The sequence below is a fragment of the Castanea sativa genome, chromosome 1 (assembly GCF_040712315.1).
Source record: "Castanea sativa cultivar Marrone di Chiusa Pesio chromosome 1, ASM4071231v1".
Classification (NCBI taxonomy): domain Eukaryota; kingdom Viridiplantae; phylum Streptophyta; class Magnoliopsida; order Fagales; family Fagaceae; genus Castanea; species Castanea sativa.
Genome location: NC_134013.1, coordinates 76,217,869 through 76,238,785, shown reverse-complemented (window position 1 = coordinate 76,238,785; position 20,917 = coordinate 76,217,869). Strand labels below are relative to the sequence as shown.

Genomic DNA, 20,917 nt, shown 5'->3' with positions numbered 1-20,917 from the left:
GTGTGTGTGTGTTTCGTAGTTTAGGCAATCGCGGTTTTTAGATGCTACTCTCAAGCAGGAAATATTCGTGATGCGTTTGGAATACTTTTCTAATTTTATCTAAAATGAAGAGACTGATTTTTGTTTATGGAGGCTTTAAATTATTATAATAGAAAATTATATCAGTGGTGGTCTTTTCACATTATAAGTACACTTCACCTCTCATGATCAATGTAAGTGTCAGAAGCATATTATGATTGTCATGGAATCATAATTAAGTATGTATACGGAACTTCTAGTCCATATTATGTTTGCCACGTATAGTACTACCTGACACCTGTACACAATCAAAATATACAATTATTCATTAGGAAAAAAAAAAAAAAAAAAACAGAGTAATTTGTAGATATTTGACATACAATCACTTATGGGAAATGGAAGAAATTGTAAATATCTCTATCATTCTACTTTCATTACGGAAAATGGAAGAAATTGCATAAACATGAAGCCGCTATGTTAGGTTACGAAAATTGTTGTCTTATAATTAGTGTGTTTTTGGTTTAACTTATTTTGGTGACATTAAAATATGCAGGGCTATTATATATATATATATATAGTTGGCTCTTTTTTATGCTATTCACATAAATATTTGGATGTCAACATTTTTCACATCATAATTACAAATTTTAAAAAAAATTGGTTGTGGTTATTTGTCAATCCAAAACCAATTAGAACTTACTATTTTATTAGAATAAATAACCCGACATTAAAAAAAAAAAATTATTGAATTTTGTTTTGTCAAAATCTTATTTCAAACATATACATTGCATCTAATAAAGCAACAGGTCTCTACACAATTTCTAATTAACCTACGTTTTGCATTTAATTATGTAGATTATTTCATACTAATTCTTTGATTTAATTTGTTATTTGTTGAGATGTATATATATATGTGTGTGTGCGCGCGCGCGCGCGTGCATTATTTATAAATATGTTTTGATAAATTTAAAATTTCACATGCATTGCATGTGTTGACTGTTTTATTAGCATAAATCAAATGGTAACAAACATGCTTTAAGTGAAACTAAATTTCCTTTTTTTCCCTTATGTGCATTAGAAATAAATAAGAAAAAGAAAAACACCACCCGCCAATATATTTGGAAAATTGGAGTGATTGTTCAGAAAGGGAGAATTGAGCTGTGTGCCCTTTCCCCCTCTTTATTTATTTTTTTATTTCTTTTAACCAAAGGATGCTGCGTATCTTAAAAAGCATGAGTCATCTTAAAAAGCATGAGATCTATAGCGTTGTTTTTGGGAAGAAACATTCTTTTATCTTTTGCCAAAATTTGATAAAAAGTTTAATACTATAATTAATTTTTGAATCTAATACAATTATTACTTGATATAGTATTTTTAATTTTTCTTTTTCTTTTTCTTTATAATTCCATAATTACAAGAGGTATTTCAACTTTAGATATTTTTGTTAAAAATAAATACTAGAAGTACTAGTTGAACTACAACATCTTTGGCGCAGTTACAATTTTTCATGTCAGTTGAAAGCCTTAATTAATCTCACCAAATTGATCTTTAAAGTATTATTATTAAACTCAAATTAACTCCACCAATTATACCAATGAACTGGTAATATGATGTCTAGACCAATTTGAGTGTTTAATTAGATTGTTTAAGTATATGACTCAATTAAATCCAATAAAGTCTAATAGTTTTTTTTTATAGCCTAATCGAATTGAAAATATTTTGTAGAACCATTTTAATGTTTTAGTGTACTTCGAATTACTTATTTCCCTAACTTTTAAAATTCTGTTCTAAATAAGATATTCAATTTTTGGTATTTTAGAAAAAAAATTACTATATTAAAGAAAGAAATAAAGGAATATTATATCTTCAATGATTTATTTTCAAAATTTTCTCTCTCTTAATTTAAATAAATATTTTTATGAAGAAAATTTTAAATTATTTTCTTTTCAGTTTCTTTTTTTATCGTTTATATATATATATATATATATATATATATATATATATATATATATATATATATTGCAAATAAATTGACTTTCTTAAAATATGTTTTGGACTTCTTTTATAATAGAGCTCTCTTTTATTTCTAACTTGTAGAAAGAAAGTTTATTAATTAATATTGATGTTTATCATTCTTTTTTAAGGAAAATACTATTTTGGTCACTACATTTTGAGATCATTATCAATTTGGTCCTTATATGCATTTTGGTAGCAGTCAATTTAGTCCCAAAATGGTATTTTAGTTTCCTAGTTTTCTTTTTTCTTAATATTTTTCTGTAAATAAATTGACTTTTTAAATATATGTCCCCGACTTATTTCGTAATAGAGTACTGTGAATTGTGAATTGTGATGTTTGCCTTTCTTTTTAATAAAAAATCAAATAGTATTGTAATTATGTCATTATATACTTCTGAATCTTTAAATAACTCTTTGTTAATTGACCTATTAAATTTTAACCATTTATCTACTTTGTATACATATTGCTAATCTACTTTGGGGGGGGGGGAGAGTTCTACTTTGTTTCTTAATTGAATCTACCATTCATTCAACAACCCAATAATCTAAAACCTACATCATGTCAAGTTTCAGTATGGGTTTAATAGCTGGGTTTCAAATAGTTAAATTGGTAAAGTATATTGTCGTCAAATAAGGGACCAACCCTATATTTGAATTCCTTCTATATCAAAAATCAATTAGTGTTTTGGCCAGTGATAAAAATAATTATCATGTGTACTTGCAAGTTATAATTTAGAATAACTCAAATGCTTTGTGACCTAAATCCTAAGGGTACATTTGGGTGTCATGCTTGTTAAGTATTAAAAATGACATCTTTAACACCAAAACATAAAAAGGGGAAATGGAAGAACAAAATAGTAATGAAAGATAGGGTGTGTATGTGGAAAAACCCTATGAATATGGATAAAGAAAAGAAAAGAAAACAAAAAAAAAAAAAAAACCACGGTAGGATGAAGGATGGGGTATCCTTATCCCTCAAAGACTATGCAATATTAAGAAAAATTAAGGATTACACCGTATTTCAACCCCCAAAACCCTTGCATTTTTCTGCTCTCTTTCTCTACTGAGATTTCTCCTTGTTGTTTTCTCTTTGCTTAGCAACATTCTTCTCTTATAATACGAAGAACGTTGCTGGCTGTATAAGGATAGGTGTCTCACTCTCATTGCTCCCTACAAACCCTAATACAACTACCACTAGTACCATTCCACAGCTGGAAGAGAGAGGAAAACCATATCATTCAAGGTGGTGGGCTAAAGGGCAGTTTTGTACTAGCATGTGTCCTTGACAGTGATCCCAACTTGTACTAACCAATGAGAGGTGTCTTGCAGCATTTGATCAACAGGGGTTGAATTCTCTCTCATGGTAGTGCTCGATGTCCATGCTAGACTACACATTTCTCTTCCTCTAATGGCATTCACGCTATTGACATGTGCCAAAGGTGTAGCCTCCCTCACCAAAGTCCCGTGCTTCTATAATTCAAAGTTGTCCACGTGGAGGGTCAAGATGTAGCCACCAGCTTCTATAACTCACTGAAGTTGGTATGCTCATTTCCGCCAGCTTGTGTATTGTACATCATGAAGCGAACAACATAGGTATAAATAATTATCATGGTTTTAAAAATGGACCGAACCAGTCGGTCTGATCGGTTCAATAAGGAACCAGCCACTAGTCTGGTTTGGAAAAACCCCCCAAAATTGTCAAAAACTAGTCAAAATCAAGTTGAATAGGGAATCAGAGGCAAAAACGATTTTGCCCTCGGTTCGGTTTTTAAAACCATGATAATTATCATGAAGCAAACGACATAGGTGTGTGTGTGTGTGTGTGTGTATATATATATAAGTTTAGTAATTATGTATCAAAGCATTTAAATCTTATATTTTCTCAAATATAATTAAGGATAAATTACAACTTACCCACCTGTGATTTGATAGAAATTTAAGTTGCCTACATATGATTTGAAATTTGACACTTTACTCACTTGAGGTTTAACCAAAATTTAAGTTGTCTACTTGTAATTTGAAATCCCATGATACAATTCTTGTGCTGGATTCCTTTTATCTTGTATTTTTATGTTTTTTGTAATTTTTAGGAGAGAGACATAAAAGTTGAGTAAAATTACATATTTAGCCATATTTTTAACAGAAGTGGGTTACGAAACTCTAACTAAATTAGTCTCAAGTAGGTAAAGTATCAAATTTCAAATCATAAGTAACTAAAATTTCGACCAAACCACATATAAGCAAGTTATAATTTATCCTATAATTAATTATTCATTACTTTAGGAGCATAATGACATTGTGCTCTCATAGTATTGAATAATTACTCCTATTCTATAGTGTTGTAACCTCATTAAAACGAGTCCAAATCTTCTGTCCCACTTTTCCTGCTCCACTCTATACTCCACCAATAAAAACTTGCCACGTGTTCACCTAATTAATTAAATACTACTATTAATTAATAACGGTAGCATTAATAGGTCAATAATGATACTATTTAATTAATTAGGTAAACACGTGGCAAGTTTTTATTGGTGGAATATAGAGTGGAGCAGGAAAAGTGGGATAGAAGATTTGGACTCCATTAAAACACCTATAATGATTATGATAATGGTTTTTAAGATAGATAAATAATAGAAAACGAGGAGGTGGAATTCCAATCACGTACACTGTGCACTATCAAGTTGATTATGATAAAAGTTTTCTTTTAGAAGGTAGTATTTAAAATAATAATAATAATAATAAAACCTGCAGTTTATATTATCGACATAACATAATAAAGATTAATGCAACTTTATTGCTTAAAAGTAGCTCTTTTTTTTCTTTTTCTTTTTTTTATAAGATTAAAAGTAGCTCTTTAGTTTATGGGAAGTGATTTTTGTAGGCACTACGTGCAAATGACTAAAATTGTGATTTCAATTACTCTCCAATTTCGGTCCAAAAAAGATAAGGAACACGTCAAAGTTGCCTAACTCAATTACTTTCAAGAATCTATGAGTTGGACCACCGCATACCCTTGGTGCGATGGTCACTCTATAAGTATAAGTGCTTATGAGGTGTGAGGGCAAGCATGTTTGTCACTCTATGAGCTGGTATTTGCTATATGGCCAGCATGTTCGTCCGTCAAATTTCTAAGTTAAGCTTATGTCCAGTGTATTAGGCATGTCCCAAATTTATCAAGAAAATGTTTTTCTTATCTTTTTCTCTTATTCTTTGATTATTTCCCTCTCCTTTCTTCTACTGTCTTATTTCCTATCAATTCCAAAAATCACCAGTAGGAGGACACGTGCACATTCGGCGGCAAGATAGCATATCGTATTAAAATAATATAATGCTTATGCATTTAGTATGCAAAGTATTGACTCACATACAAGCTTCGAAGGTTCTATTAATGGAGGAAATACGAACCACAGAGAGAGAGAAATGTAAACTTGTAAAATGAATTTCTTGTATTAAATTATCAGACTCTGTTGTCTTATATAGTGAGAACAGAGGTGTAAACAGTAACAAAAATATTCACCCAATACAAACTGCTGTACACGTGTATTAAATCTATAACTAACCTAGCTAACTCATCAACTGTACAATATTAAACGACAGCAATATATCATCAACTATACTAAGCTACTGTAGTTTACTCCTATATGTACAAAATACAAATAACAAAGATATGTACAACCTATCTAATACTTAACACAAAGTGCAAACCAAATTTTTGTCCCAGCAACGGATCCACGTCGGAATGTTATAAAAAATTCAGAGTACTGACTACTAAGTAGAAAGTAGGGCTCTTTCCTTCACTTTTAAAATACCCTTATTTTGCATAATATACAAAATGACTCAATACGAAAGCCTTACAAATATTTGGGGCACTTGGTAATAAAATAAAATAAAATACCAAAAGTATTTATTAATTACCAATTATTCCCTTCCCTTTAAGATTAGAATTTTTTTTTTTTTTTTATAGATAGAATTTTACTATAAATAATTTAAATGTATATATGTAAAGTTTCCTCTTAGAGGCTTGAACTCCAACTCTAACTCCGCCCACCCCTACAAGCAATTATATTTATGATGTGACTATCATGCCAAGGATGCTAAGGATGTGTAGTGGTCTATAAGAATGAGATAATGCATTGAATGACAAAATATTTTCTAGAAAGTTAAAACTTAAAAGCCATAAATATTTGGAATATAAATTTAATGACTTAATAATGGAAGTCTTAAATGAGATAAATTCTTCAAAGATTAAAGACAATTAATTCTTGAAATATTAACTTCAAGAATAAATCTTTCCTTTAATGGTGATCAATCAAAAAATATATATATAAAACCTCCTACCTTCGGTTGACAAGGTGGAATGTTTGGTAGCTATTGGAGCTCTTTGATTTGCCAGTGAATGTGGCTTCTCCTTTATTATTTTGGAAGGTGATTCTGAAACTGTGCATAAAGCTCTCAATTGCGAAGAGGTATCCCTCTCTTCGTTTGGCCAATTGGAAGATGAAGTCAAGACCCTTGCAAGACCTTTTGTGCAATCACTTTCTCCCATACACGTAGATAAGGCAACTCTGTAACTCACAACCTAGCTAGGCATGCTAGACATGTTACTGTTTTATCGATGTGAACAGATGATGTTCCTCCACACCTAATTTCTATAACTTTAGCCGACTTTGGCTGAGTTTTCTTTTAATAATATTTGGTTCCTTTTTATAATAAAAAATAAAAAAGTTGATTTAAAAAATAAAAAATAAAAACCTATGCTCATATGTATATGCTCTTAAATCTTTTGTTTTTTTTTGGGGAAGTTAAGAGTTTACACTCATAGATTCTTGGAGATTGTGATATTAAATGTGGAAACTAGAAAGCAATAAATAAAGAGAGAGGAAAAAAATACTTTTTTTTTTTTTTATACAAGATAGAAATTCTACTCTAGCCTAATCTAAGTATATATGTGTATGATACTCTCTCTTGGAAACTTGAACCTCAGCCCTTATCCCCTGAGTGACCATCATACCAAGGGAGTACGGTGAAAAAAAATACTATTAATTTGGCAATGAAGTGAAAACAATACGCATTTAATGTTATTTTCTCTAAGTGTTCATTAGGTTGAAGGGGAGGAAAAATGAGAGAATAGAAAATTGTAGGAGGTGGAAAAGTGGGAGGATATAAAAAATTTTAATTTCCCCATTTTTTGTTTGGTTGGGAGTGGAAAAATAAAGGAATGAAAAAAGTGTTTTTGTATAAATTTACTCATATACCTTTATTAAAAAATGATGCCTAATTAAAACAAAAAAGTGACCAAAAAAAAAATCAATCACCCAAATTTATTAAAAAATGAAAATTGTGTCCAAAAAAAAAAAACACAAAAGAAAGCAAAAGAAAAAAAGAAAAGAAGAAGAAGAGTGTAACAAAGCCTGCCCAGGAAATCAAAAGTAAAAAAAAATATATAAAAAAATATTAAAAAAAAAAAGATCAACTTACTGGACGAAATCTATTTGCAAGTGCACATTGGTATTTTCGTCATTTACCTATCAAACTCTCTCCACCTAGTTTTCTCCCCATTTTGGGGAGAAAACTTTTTGGTGGGTTCGAGTAGAAAATACCTAAATCTTACCATCATTTTCCCCCCTCCCCCTCCTAACCAAACACTTTCCAAAAAGTTTTCTCTCTCTCTCTCTCTCTCTCTCTCTCTCTCTCTCTCTCTCTCTCTCTTTAATCTTCTCTAAAATCCACTTTACCAAACACATCCTTCAAAATACACAGTGTTTAATCAGGTCTAATTTTACAAACATTACCTCGAGTATATATATATATCAACACAAATCTTGAAACCGTACACTAGAATTAATTTGTACTGAAATATTCCATTCCAAAACTAACACTAAAACATAATTAACAACACTGGTTGATACAATACCAAAATTTAAGGACTAGTCCATATGTGTAATGCACAGTATAATATATATACTTTACTAACTATGTTTATTTATTTATTTATAGGTACAATAGAAATTCATTTTATAATATCTACTCCATGAAAAATGCTCTAATTATTATTCTAAAACACCCATATCTCTTATTGGATGACTAGAAACTTTACTAACTAAAACCCACTACTAACCATGCTATTTAGAGCAATCCCAAAATGGTAAACTAAAATTGATCTGTACCAAAATATTTCATTTGGAAACGAAATAAACAACATTGTTTGATATAATACCAAAAAGTTAGATACTAGTACATATGTGTAATACATAGTGTAATACATGTACTTTACTAAATATTTTGTTTTTAGATATGATAGAAATACTATGTATGACGTCCACTTTATGATAACTGTTTTTATCATCAATCGTCAGGTTAAGACACTAATTGATTTTTTTTTTGTCGGGATTTAAACCTCATATCTCTCATTGGATGTCGAGACTTTTGCCATTTGAGTTAACTAAACTCATTGCTAAGTATGCTGTTTAGATTATGATATATGATATATTGTCAGGTTAACAGGTGTTCTTAGAATAATTCTTAATAAATTATATTATGAAAGTTTTTAACACTACATTCATGAGAAATATAAAAAGTTGTCAAAAAAATTATTTACTTTATCATTTTCCATAAAAATGTTTCTAATAGTTCTAAATGAATAATTTATTGACATTAAATACATGAACATAATTTATCTTAATTAAAGCTACTTTTTCTTTTTTAAGGAAAGAAAAAGCAATTTGATAAGATCATTGTTTAACCATTGTACGCATTTAGCGTGACAGTCACTCCACAATCATAAAAATAATTCTACAAGTATAGGTTTTTTGGAGTGTGGGAAGTAAGCAATGAGGTTCAAGTATTTATGAAGGAGTTTCACACACACACACATATATATATATATATATATATATATATTCTTATATTAGACTAAAATAAAAAAATTTTAAAAATAAAAAATAAAAAATAAAAAAACTTAAAAAAAGGTCATTGATTGACGTGAAAGTCTATCTTTACCTGAGAAGAGAGTGCATTATAAAAAGAGGCTTTTCCATCCACATAATATCGCGCATCCTTCTAAACAGAAAAAACCACCTGAGACAAATGGCAAACTCGCAAATTCCACCAACCTGAAGCCCAATATCTCAACCACCCCAACTCTTCACGCAACTATATAAACTCTCCCCCCCCCCCCCCCCCCCCCCTCTCTCTCTCTCTCTCTCTCTCGCACACGCTCAGTCTCACTCACCAAAGAGACACAGTCTCTCTCTCTGTCTCTCTTTCTCTCTCTGCAATGCCATGCCATTTTGCCATGAAAGAAGCACATGTTATTGTGGGTAGGCGCAAGAGGCCGAGTACAAAGCTCAAGCTTGTGTGTAGCTTCAACGGTTCGTTTCAGCCAAGACCGCTCTCTGGAAAGCTCCGATACGTTGGGGGAGAGACCCGAATCATCTCCGTAGACCGCTCCATCACCTTCTCGAAGCTCCGTTCCAAGATTTCGGATCTTTTCCAAACCACCACGTCGTCTCCTCCTTCGTTTTCATTCTCTCTCAAATACCAGCTCCTTCTTCATCCTCACATAAAACACAATACAGCCTGTAATTCCGAAGAGAATGATGACACTCCTCCTCTTGTTTCTATTGCCACAGACGACGACGTTCGCTGCATGGTCGATGAGCTTGATCAGCTTCACGGTAAGAACGCTAGGCTCTGGCTTTTTGTTTGTGCCAATCAATTTGTTTCTAATGATAATGACAAGAAGAAAGATTGTAGCTTTGGTGTGTTTTGTTGTACTTGTGTTGGAAATGGTGAATTGTGTGTGAATTGTGTGGGGAGGGATAAGAGTTTAAATGGAGTTTTGAGTGAGACCCATCTGAGTTTTAATGGAGGTCAGTTTGAGAGTAAGGTGGCCAAGAATTTAGTGAGGTATGGGGATGATTCTCTAAGGAAAATGGTGTTGAAGCAACAATTTTTGGCTAAGCAAAAACCGGGTTTTGTAGGTGGGATTATTGGGACTGAGATGGGAATTCCATGTTTTGGTGAGAAACTGAAACATGGTAAGCACCCAGTTGTGAGTTTGGTCCCTGAATCCCGGGTTTCGGTGAGGTCTAATGGTGTAAGTGTAACTCATGGTTTAGAGAACTGGTGTAGAGTGGATGTGTTGGGTAATAATATAGGGAGTGAGAGTTGCAGGAATTTGAATCCTTTGAATCCGAGGGATGGGAATATATGTGTGGAGAATAATAGTTCTTTGCGATGTTTGTCAGGGCAGTATGGTCAGGTTGTGTGTAATGGGGTTGGGATGAATGTTGGGAATTTTGGTCAGTCAGTTGCTGCAACAGCAGCAGGGCAGTTTTCAAGGCAATTGAATGGTTCTAATATGGTTTCGATGTGTAATGGTTGTGAGGTTAAGGGGGAGTTCAGAAATGTTGAGCAGGCATCAATGAGTAGACTGAATAGGGAGAACATTATGCCATGGGGTCCCAATTGTAATTTTTGCGATGATCATTTGGTTGGGTGTGCTTATCTGCCGAGATCTTCTTGTACAGATGAAAGGGTTTGGGGTGGCTTACATAGTGGCATCCGCAACCATAGGTTTAGTGTAAATGATACTAGGATTCAGCGGATTTGTTCCAATCATGTAAGTATCCATCAGAACAATCCGGTTGAGATGGGGAACCATCGGACTGTTAGGTTGGATGGAAGGGTTTCAGCGGGGAAATTCGACCATGGGCTTAGGCCAAATTCGAACATGTTAAAGCAGGGTCAGTCTATGAGGGTTTATTATCCCAATTTTTGGAAACTGTGGTCTGGTTTGCCTGATCAAGCATTGGAAGGAAGGGTGAGAATGATGGATTCTTCCTTGAATAAAGGTACTTCCTCTCTTGATGTTCTATATGGTAATGAGAAATTAAGAGAGCAGGTTCGCCCTGAATTTTCACATTACAGATATTCCAATCCTGAGGAATGTCGTTTAGCTTACCATGGTCCATATGTGGGTATTGAGAGACATTTGTCACGCATGACAATTGTGGATACTCAGGAAGATCTCTTGACTAGCTCTAATTGTGACACACCCAAAATTCCATATCGTGCTCTATATGAGAATTTTCATGGAGTATCCATCAATTGTGAGCCCATTCACAGTGATCTTGACAAGAAACCGCTCCTGATTGATGAAAAGAAGGTAATTAACATCTCAGGGTTTTCAGATAATATGGTTTATCGCAATGGAACAGAATTCAGGTGCAATAGTAAGCAGTCAGATGTGGAACCCGGCATTAACTCGTTAAGCAGTTATAGAAATGGCACTGATAACACACAAGGTGGAGTTGCATCTTCAGTGGATGTTTCTTTGTATAGCCTTTCATTGTCATCCTCCAAAGAAGTGGGACCTCCTGTGCTGTCTTCTCTTGCTACCTGCAACAGTGCAGATGCCCTGCTAAAACCTCAATCAAAACCTGTGGATCCCGTGGATGAAGAGCAATTCAGCACAGGGCCCCAAGCTGATGAATCAAATGAAGTTGCATCCAATCCTTCCTCTCAGAATACAACCAAAATGGAAAACGATGACGTGCATGCAGAAGAGTTACAACAAGACCCTCCATCTGGATTAAGCATTGATGAAAAGGTACTAACTACAGATATTTTATTTCTTTTATTAGAAGATTTAAGAAAAATATTGCTAGATTCAGTGGCTGATAGTTGACTTTGAACTTTGATGCCTTTGACTTACTAATGATTTTTCTGGTTTCTTAGGCTGACAATAATGAAAGTTCTAAATGCTCTAAGGTAATTGGTGGAGTGCCTAGTGACCTGACCGCATTTTATACTCATCTAGCCACTAGAGAGCTGCAGGTAATTTGTCAAACATATACGATTTATAAGTCTAACTTGGTAGAGGTTGAGCTGAGCAAAGTATAACAAAAAATGTTCCTTTCTGCTTTTTTCTGCAGACTATTAAAAATACTGACCTTGAATATATAAAGGAGCTTGGTTCGGGCACATTTGGAACTGTTTTCTATGGAAAATGGAAGGGGTCTGATGTTGCCATTAAGAGGATCAAGCCAAGTTGCTTCATTGAAGGTTCATTGGAGGAGGACCGATTGGTAATTTTCATATTTTCTTCCCACAGTTCCTCTGTTAAATTTATTCTGTCATCTGATTACATTGATTTGCTTAGACATGTACAATCACCTGTCAATTATAATTCATACAATTTCATTTTCACTTGGGTGGTTTGATCTTTGAGTTATATTGCTCTAACCTATCGAATGGTGACCATTCTCTTCTAAATTACCTTTCATGAAAAGTTTGTTGGATTTTTTTAATTTTTTTTCTTTTTGGCTGAACTTATTTGTATTCTGATACCTGAGTAGGAGATTAATTTTTTTTTTTGCGCTGCTGATTTGGATATGTCCTACTCTCTCAGTTTTGAAGCTTTCAACTCATGTCCCTTATTTTTCCTACATCTCATAAATTTAAAATCAGTTAAATATCTGAAGAGAAGGAAATTATGTGCATAGGATGGTGATAATGAAACCCTAAAGCTGATGCTTTCCAGGGAAGAAAGCACTAGAGAGGAAATAGGGAAATGGCTATGTTATTTTCAGCACTATGAATACCTGCATATTATCCCAACTGATGATGTCGAAAATCGCCAGTAAGCCACACGGTCCTCACATGCTCTAGAAAAAAACCTGCACAACACAAAAGATGAAGACCCTACGAAGGTACCGGTGTGGTACCGGCCAAATGTCCTCCGAAGGTCAAGTTAGAGATTTTTCACTGCTCTCTATAGCACCAGAGTTAGGGTGAATTATGCGTACCTTGGTTTGTGAGGGTTTTGGGGTTTTTATAGTAGCGTAGAGTTAACATCCGTTTCTTGGCAGAAAGGGTCTTTCCTTGTAGGGAAGATCTTCATTAACACGCGTATGTCGCGGGATACTTTCCTTGTAAGGATCCCCTTGATTAGGGTTAACCGTGGGGCGCAAGATATTTCCTTATATGTATATTATTGGGGGCCAAGTATAGCCATGCTAGACTCGTCACCTTTTCCTTTTTTGCCTTCGGCTTTCTCCCTTTTTTGCCTTTGGCTTTCTCCCTGTCAGCTCCTCATCCCGTCCAAGTGTAGACGCCTTCAAATCGTGGGATGAAGTCGTCAACTTAGAGACTGACGGCTTCATCTCGCGTGAAGTCATCAGCATACATAACCCAGCTGACGGGTTCCAACTTCTTTTATTTTACCAATTAAAAATTACCCCTATCATCAAGTTAATTGTAACTATCTACTCCTTTGCAGGTTGCAGACTTTTGGAGGGAAGCTCACTTACTAGGACAGCTTCACCATCCAAATATTATGGCATTTTATGGTGTAGTTAGGGACGGACCTGTGACAAATTTGGCAACAGTGACAGAGTACATGGTCAATGGCTCCCTACAACAAGTTTTGCGAAGAAAAGATCGGTATGGTATCCAATCTTGTTTTATGGTTCAATCTATAATTCATTCAGTTTGACTCTTTACTGCAAATTGTGTTTGATTGTTTTCCATCAATACAGGACACTCTGCTTCTACTTTTTTATGTGATCATCTTAAATGGATGTTAAACTGACCTTGATTTATATATTGATCTATCTGAAAATGGACATTTATGGAAGAATTCCATGAGTTTTTGGACCACCATAATATGTAAAAATGTTCCAGAATGTTGAGGATCCTGGATTTAGCTTATATATCTCTTTAGTCTAACCCTCATATTCAGCTATGCTATAATAGTGCATATTAATGTGCTTTATTTCGTTTCTTGATTGCGTGCACAAAAGAGAAAAAAAAAATTAAAAAGAAAAGTAAAGAATTTTGGATAACATCTGTCCATCAAATACTAAGGGTATATTAATATATTGCATGTGAATGTATCAAGTATCAAACGTCTATCATGATGTAATCATATGGGAATAAGAAAATATTACGGAGTGAGAAGGAACTTAAACAAGCATGTGCAATGCAATTTGGTTTCCAGTTATATACATGGTCATGTCAAACTTGCTATGGGGTATGAGTTGTGTGAGTAGGGGTGTACCATAATCTACGTGCAAGGAGTATGAACACCTCAAATGTCTAACTACACGTTCTGGAGTTGGTTGTGCAATCAGTTTGATCACATCTAGAATCCTCCATTGGTGAGACCATCACCACTATCATATTGAAAATTCAGACGTGGCAAGATTACACATTGCTGGTAGTCTGGTAGATCATCTAAGGTTAGCTTATACAATATTCATTAATACCCCTAGCTAGAAGTTGTGCATTTTCTGACTATGTTTCCTGCTACATCTATCATTTTTTCTGTTATTCTTTTGGGCCTTAAGTTGTTGAACACTATTGTAGGAACTCATTTTCTCTATTGAATTATGCCAATTCTCAATTACAGGACAATTGATCGTAGGAAGAGGCTTATTATAGCCATGGATGCAGCTTTTGGTATGGAATATTTACATGGGAAGAACATTGTCCACTTTGATTTGAAATCTCACAACTTCCTTGTGAATATGAGGGACCCTCATCGACCAGTGTGCAAGGTAATCTACTTGATAAGAGCCATCGCTGGTTTTGATTAGAATTTCTTATCGTATACGTCCTTTTTTACTGTGTGGTCCAGTGTCCCTGGCCTCAGTTTCTTGTTTTCAGAATCTTTCATCATTTTAATTAAACAAATTTGAAACTTTTTCAATCATTCTTTCAGATTGGTGATCTGGGCTTATCAAAAATTAAACAGAGGACACTTGTCTCTGGTGGAGTACGAGGGACCCTACCATGGATGGCTCCTGAACTTTTGAATAGTAAGGACAGCATGGTTACAGAAAAAGTGAGCATGCCCACTTTAGATTATCAAACATATTAAGTTTAAATCTGTTGCCATTCACTTTGGTTGTTAAATGTGTTATTGCCTCTTGTAGGTTGATGTTTACTCTTTCGGAATAGTCATGTGGGAACTCTTGACTGGGGAGGAACCCTTTGCGAAAATGCGTTCGGAGGAATTAATAGGTATAGTTTAATTTGAAAATGGAAAGTGAGTATATTAAAAACTCTTATTTTCATTGGTAATTGAGACACTTAGAATAATTTTCAGAGTAATTTCATAACCGTCATGAATTCAATATAGTGTTGTCTATCCACATTCCAAATTATATAAGTTTGGAATCTGAAAACTGTTAGCCATCACATTATATCTGGAGATATACCTCCACTTAAGATAAATTGGCAATCTTTTCTTACAACCCTTTTGCCCTGTATTTTCTGGTAAATCAATTCCCAATTGTTGGTGCTCTTTGCGTGTGCTCTCTCTCTCTCTCTCTCTCTAAAGATTTAGTCCTCTGAAGGTTCTTATCCAATTGATAATAATTTTTTTATCTGCACATCTATAAATTCTATGCTATTGAAGAGGTCAATGACATGGATTGTTTAGCTCTAACAGAATCTCAATAATGTTCTTATCAGTGCTACATCTAATACTTTTACTTGCCATGTAATAACTTAGGGTTTTTAATTATACATGGGACCGAAGACTGGGAAGTATAAATTAAGTGGTGTTTGAACATATATAATATTACATTATATTTATGTGTAAACTGGACAACAATTAACCCAAAGTGCATGATTTTGATATAAATACTTGCTTATTATCCATTTATATTAAAGGATGATGATGCAAATCTAGTTGATAAATTTCAGCTGGTATAATCAAAGGCAACCTGCGACCCGAAATTCCAAACTGGTGCGACCCTGCATGGAGATCATTGATGGGGAGCTGCTGGTCATCTGATCCTAACTCTAGACCAGCTTTCTCAGAGATTGCAAAGGAGCTACGTACCATGTCAGCAGCCCTGAACATCAAGTGACAACTCTGAAGTTAAGCCATAGGTTGAACTATAAATCTTGTTTGTAAATATTGTAGGAGCACCAAGAACAGGGCATGTTGGGACGTGGTTATATTTTACCGTCCAATGTCGTGTTTAATCTGATGATTACATAACCCTTCATAAGGGTAGGTCACGCCAGGTGTTGTTTTTGCAGTCACTGGTGTGATACATCAGTGTATAGGCAGTGGCCGATGTTTGTGAAAGTAAAAGAGCCTGTAATGTGGTTTAGTTTCAAATACTTTTTAAGTCACCAAGGAACAGGCAAGACCTCGATTGAGCTTGTAATTTTTTTGTCAAGCTTCTAATGGTCATGCACTGCTGCATAAACAGCTAGTAGCTCTCTCTTTTTCTCTATGAGATAAAAAGATTACTTCATAGTTCATACTATTCTTTTATTTTGATCTCTGGTAATTTACGCTGAGTGCAGCTGATCTGGTCATGAACCTGATATTGCCATTGATAATTTGTTAATGACCAAGATTTCGTCGCACAAACATTGAAGGCATTTGAGAAAGATGTTGAAAAAAAATGTATAGCAAACTTTTCAGGTGGGTTCAAATTAATTTCATGGGTTAAAATTAGGACTAGTAACAATTTAACATCTAAGATTTGTTGTGAATGTAACATTTCTCATTAAAAAAAAAAAAAAAGCAATACACACAAAATTTCACAACATTTTTCATAACAATTTAGTTAGCAAACTTTTATTATGACAAACTTTTACTAGTTCTCATCTAAGTTTACCATTAACATCATATTTTTACTTATCACTATCAATCTGCCATATCAATGCTAAGTGAAAAGTTTTATCAAATTTTTTTTGTATCTAGAGACTTTTTTATTTTTATTCTTTAATAATTTTTTTTTTATTCTTTAATAAAAAATTCTACGTGTAGTTAATTAGTAGTTTCACATTTAAAACAAGATTATAGAATTAATTAGTAAGGCCTCCAAAGTCATGCCCCTGCCTAGAATCACGGGTTTCTTCTAAAGATTCAGTACAGTTGGAAATAATTAAAAATTATCAGCCAAGGCTTACTACAATCCACTGAGATAACATAACATATTTATGCTACCTTTGATTCTTCTCCGTCATCACGCAACTTTCACAATTACTTGGGCCATTTTTTCTTTCGTGTTGGAAGTCTCTTCTGAAACCCCTTTTTTTTTTTTTTTTTTAAACATTGACGGGAGTGGAATTTTGGGGACATTGGCAACTATAGAGTATAGACTTCCAAGTGAGATTGCCAATCAGTTTTATAGTTTTTTTTTTTTTTTCTTTACGTGTTGACGGGAGTGGAATTTGGGGACATGAGTATTGACGGGGAAATTTGGGGACATGGGTAGATTTCAAACTTCAAAGTGGGATTGCCAATGAGTACTATAGTCAGGGGCCGGCCCAAGGCCAAGCCTAAGGCCCCACCACCAAAAAACAAATCCCCTAAGGAAAAAGGGCCCTCCTTGATTATTAAAGGCCCAAAATCTTATGAAATTATATATATATATATATATATATATATATATATTTAATGATTTTCCACTTATTTTTTATTTATTAATGATACTAATAATATCACAAATTTTAATTAGGCTTACAAATTAGGATGTTACCAATCATAAAAAGGTAAAACTAAACTACATATTTGGTCCTTAATTTTTACGCAATTTTTTAATTTGGTCCCTAACATTTTAAATGTGTCAATTTTTTATCTAATCTATTAGTATTATATAAAAATGGTCCCTACTGTTAAGTGATTGATAAAAAATAATGCCGTAGCTAACAACTAAAATAAAATATTTGTTTAATACCATGTAAGACTACCACCTGCCATGTCAACATTACCTAAACTTTTTCTTTAAAAAAAAAAAAAATAAAAAAGCCCAACTTAGTGAGTAAGCTCATGTTCAAACATGTGAGGCTCGAATTGGGATCAAAATCCCAAATAATAGAAGAGGTTGTTGATTTAGCTCTCACGGTAGTGACACCCGATGGTGAAGACTGGCGGCAAAACCCGACTTGACGCAAACAGCTTTTCAAAAATGATTGTGCATATGAATGACTTTTTGTAGTTGAGAACACAGATGAGATCCAATGGAAAAAATTAGAGTACTCCTCTCTTGCGATCCATCTCGATAGCAGGACTTGGGTATGGTTCATTGGTTTGCATTTGCATAAAATTTACAACATTTTTCTTGTAATTAATCAATTTGATGAGGACAAAGAGAAAAAGAGAAATGAACAAAAAGTAAATGACTGCATTGTCTAGGTCTAAACCTGGTTGGTGAGCCCTGAGATGATATTTCTAAATTCTAAGAACACAATGGGCCAAAGTGTGGGGCTTTCACACACAGAGCAAAAGAGAGTAAATTTGGATGTCGAAGTCCAAATCCATGCCATGCGAGAGTTGTTTTTTATTTAGTTTAATTCAGTCCACGTGGAATGGTAGTGGTATATGAATTATTTTTTAATTTTGTCAGTTATCCACGCCAGCATTTTTCTTTGATCACTTAACGGTAAGGATCATTCTGATACACTATTAAAACGTTGTTGATGCCCATTTTTGCAAATCCATACCCAAAAGCCTATGAGGAAGAAAACCCAATAATTTGCAAGACGCAAAAGCCCATATGGAGGAAAGCCCAAGGAAAAGCAAGGTCCAAAGAAAGAAGTAGTGATCTGCCGCAGCAATACAAATCTGCCGTAGGATACAAATCTGCCGTAGAATATAGCTCTGCCGTAGAATATAGCTCTGCCGCAGGATACAGTTTTCTGGCATAATGGTTTCGGCAGATGAAGATAAATTGGACCCAAGACCCTTTTGATCCAATAAACATTATTTGGCCCACAAAGACCCAAATCCTTTTGGATAAAGAAGATAGGCGTGAAAACTAATATGGAGAAGCATGGTGAAAAGAAACAAGGCACGGCAAGAAGTGTCAGCAGCAGGAATCACGTGAAGGAAAGAAAAGTCAAACCAAAGAAAATGACAAATGCAGCAGGAACGCATGAAGAAATAAGACCAAAAAAAAAACACGCAGCAGGAAGAAACAGAACCAATCTGCTACGACAGGAATGACATGGGAACGAAAGAAGACAAAGGAGCAAGCACAGAAAGGTCGGGGCATCACCAACCTGTACCCAGCCAATACAAGGGAGGTGGGCCCACGATCAAGGAGATTCAGAGGGTATGGTTTGGTGGTGGGGGAAAAGGGGGTCTATATTTGGTTTCCTACCATAACTTCTTTTGGGAAAATGTCTTGCTAGGATGGTATCTTACCCAAAAGAAGTAGCAGATGGTTGGGACCATCTGATGCATGCCATAGAGCTAGATAGTGAGGCAGCCCAATCCCTATCCGTTTGAACCTAGAGTAGAAGTATACAGTAATAAACAAAAAAAAAGGAATTTTGTGTGAAATGAGTAAGGGTGCAGCAAACAAATTGAGCAGTGGTCGGGGCAACCAATGGGTCAGTAGGTAGTCTTGAATGGTCGCCCACAACGAACCAAAAACAATTGGTGAAGCCCTAGGGGTAAAAGGGAGAAATCTCATTGAATTAGCTCACTATAAAAGGAGGTAGCCATAGATGAGAAAAGGGACCCGGATGGAGGAAGGAGACTGGAATAGGGGGAGACCCAGTAGAGGAAGCACCTAAGGGAAAAGACCAAGTGAGAAAAACAACATACGGCAAGAGAGTAGAGAGAAAACTAAGAGTAAAAAAAAATAGAACGGAGAGAAAGAAAGGAAGTGGTAAAAAGAAGAGAGAAAACACGGCAGGAATAGGGGCATGCATCAATAGACCATCTTTTCCCTCCCTCTTAACAAACCCACTCTTTGAAGTCTCCAAAAAATAATAGCTAGTAGCCATTTAGGCCTATTCTCCAAAATGCACAACTTTGATGGCAAAAACTTATGGCAGGAGCCTATGACAAGGTTGTTCAATTTGGGATTTGGGTTCCTTCTTAGTTTACTTATTCTATGGGAAGACCCAATATTTGATTTTGATTGCAAATATATTTGATTTCACTCATTAAAACTATTATTTTTTGTATTTAGTTATCCTGTTGTAGCACGTTTTTTATCATGTCTGCCGCATCAGTTATCCTGCTGTGGTATTTTTTTACTTGTTGTACTAGTTATTCTGCTGTAACACATTTTTATTGTATTTATCATGTTATCTTAACCTTTCCTGCCGAAACTTTCTTCTATATTTGTTGTTACGTGTTACACTTTGGACCCATTATCCTGCCACAAGTATATATATACATATATTTTGTTTCTCACATTTTGTGTATACGTATAAATATATTTATGAATATATGTATGTATATATTTGAGAATATGCTAACCCATGTAAGCTAACACTTGCTTGATTGGTATTTTCTTTAGGTTTTAGATTTGTTTATGTGCAGGAAGTAAACAAATATTTCTACAGTAAAAAAAACGAAGAGTAGTTATTCATATTTCATAAGGCTTTACTGTACGGCAAATTGCTCAAATGTACAGCAAACAGACTTAATGCACAGCAAACAGCTTTACAGCAGACAGCTTTATTGCACAGCAGAAGGCTTTACAGCAGACAGCTTTATTGCACAGCAGATAGCTTTGTTGCATAGTAGAAAGCTTTGTTGCACTGCAGAAGGCTTTACAGTAGACAGCTTTATTAACACAACAGAAAGCTTTATCGCGCAGCAGACAGTTTTACTGCACAGCAAAAAAGTCAGACCTGCGGCAGATTCTGGAGAAAAATTCCTTCTGCTGCAGAAATAAGGAATAAGTCCACTTTGCAACGTCTTTCCTAGGACTTGGACTCATCGTTTGCGCACAAGCCAGACTAAGGAGGGTTGCTATTGGACCGGTCCCAACTCCTTCATCCAGAAATCTTTGGGCCTAATGTAGCGGTAGGCAGCCTAGCCCAACACTTGCAAAAAAAGCCCACACAAACGTTATGGACCAAATTGATACATTTAAAATGTTAGAGA

The 20,917-nt window shown here is 34.5% G+C and overlaps 1 protein-coding gene across 1 annotated transcript; it reads left to right on the top strand.

The window, feature by feature from the left end:
* The first annotated feature begins 9,250 nt into the window (after nucleotides 1-9,250).
* Nucleotides 9,251-16,318, top strand: LOC142640632 (uncharacterized). Its single transcript, XM_075814818.1, has 8 exons — nucleotides 9,251-11,647; nucleotides 11,776-11,874; nucleotides 11,973-12,125; nucleotides 13,319-13,482; nucleotides 14,450-14,597; nucleotides 14,762-14,884; nucleotides 14,976-15,063; nucleotides 15,751-16,318. The coding sequence occupies exons 1-8, from the start codon at nucleotides 9,311-9,313 to the stop codon at nucleotides 15,915-15,917; spliced, it is 3,279 nt and encodes a 1,092-aa protein (XP_075670933.1). The 5' UTR covers nucleotides 9,251-9,310; the 3' UTR covers nucleotides 15,918-16,318.
* Nucleotides 16,319-20,917: the final 4,599 nt, after the last annotated feature.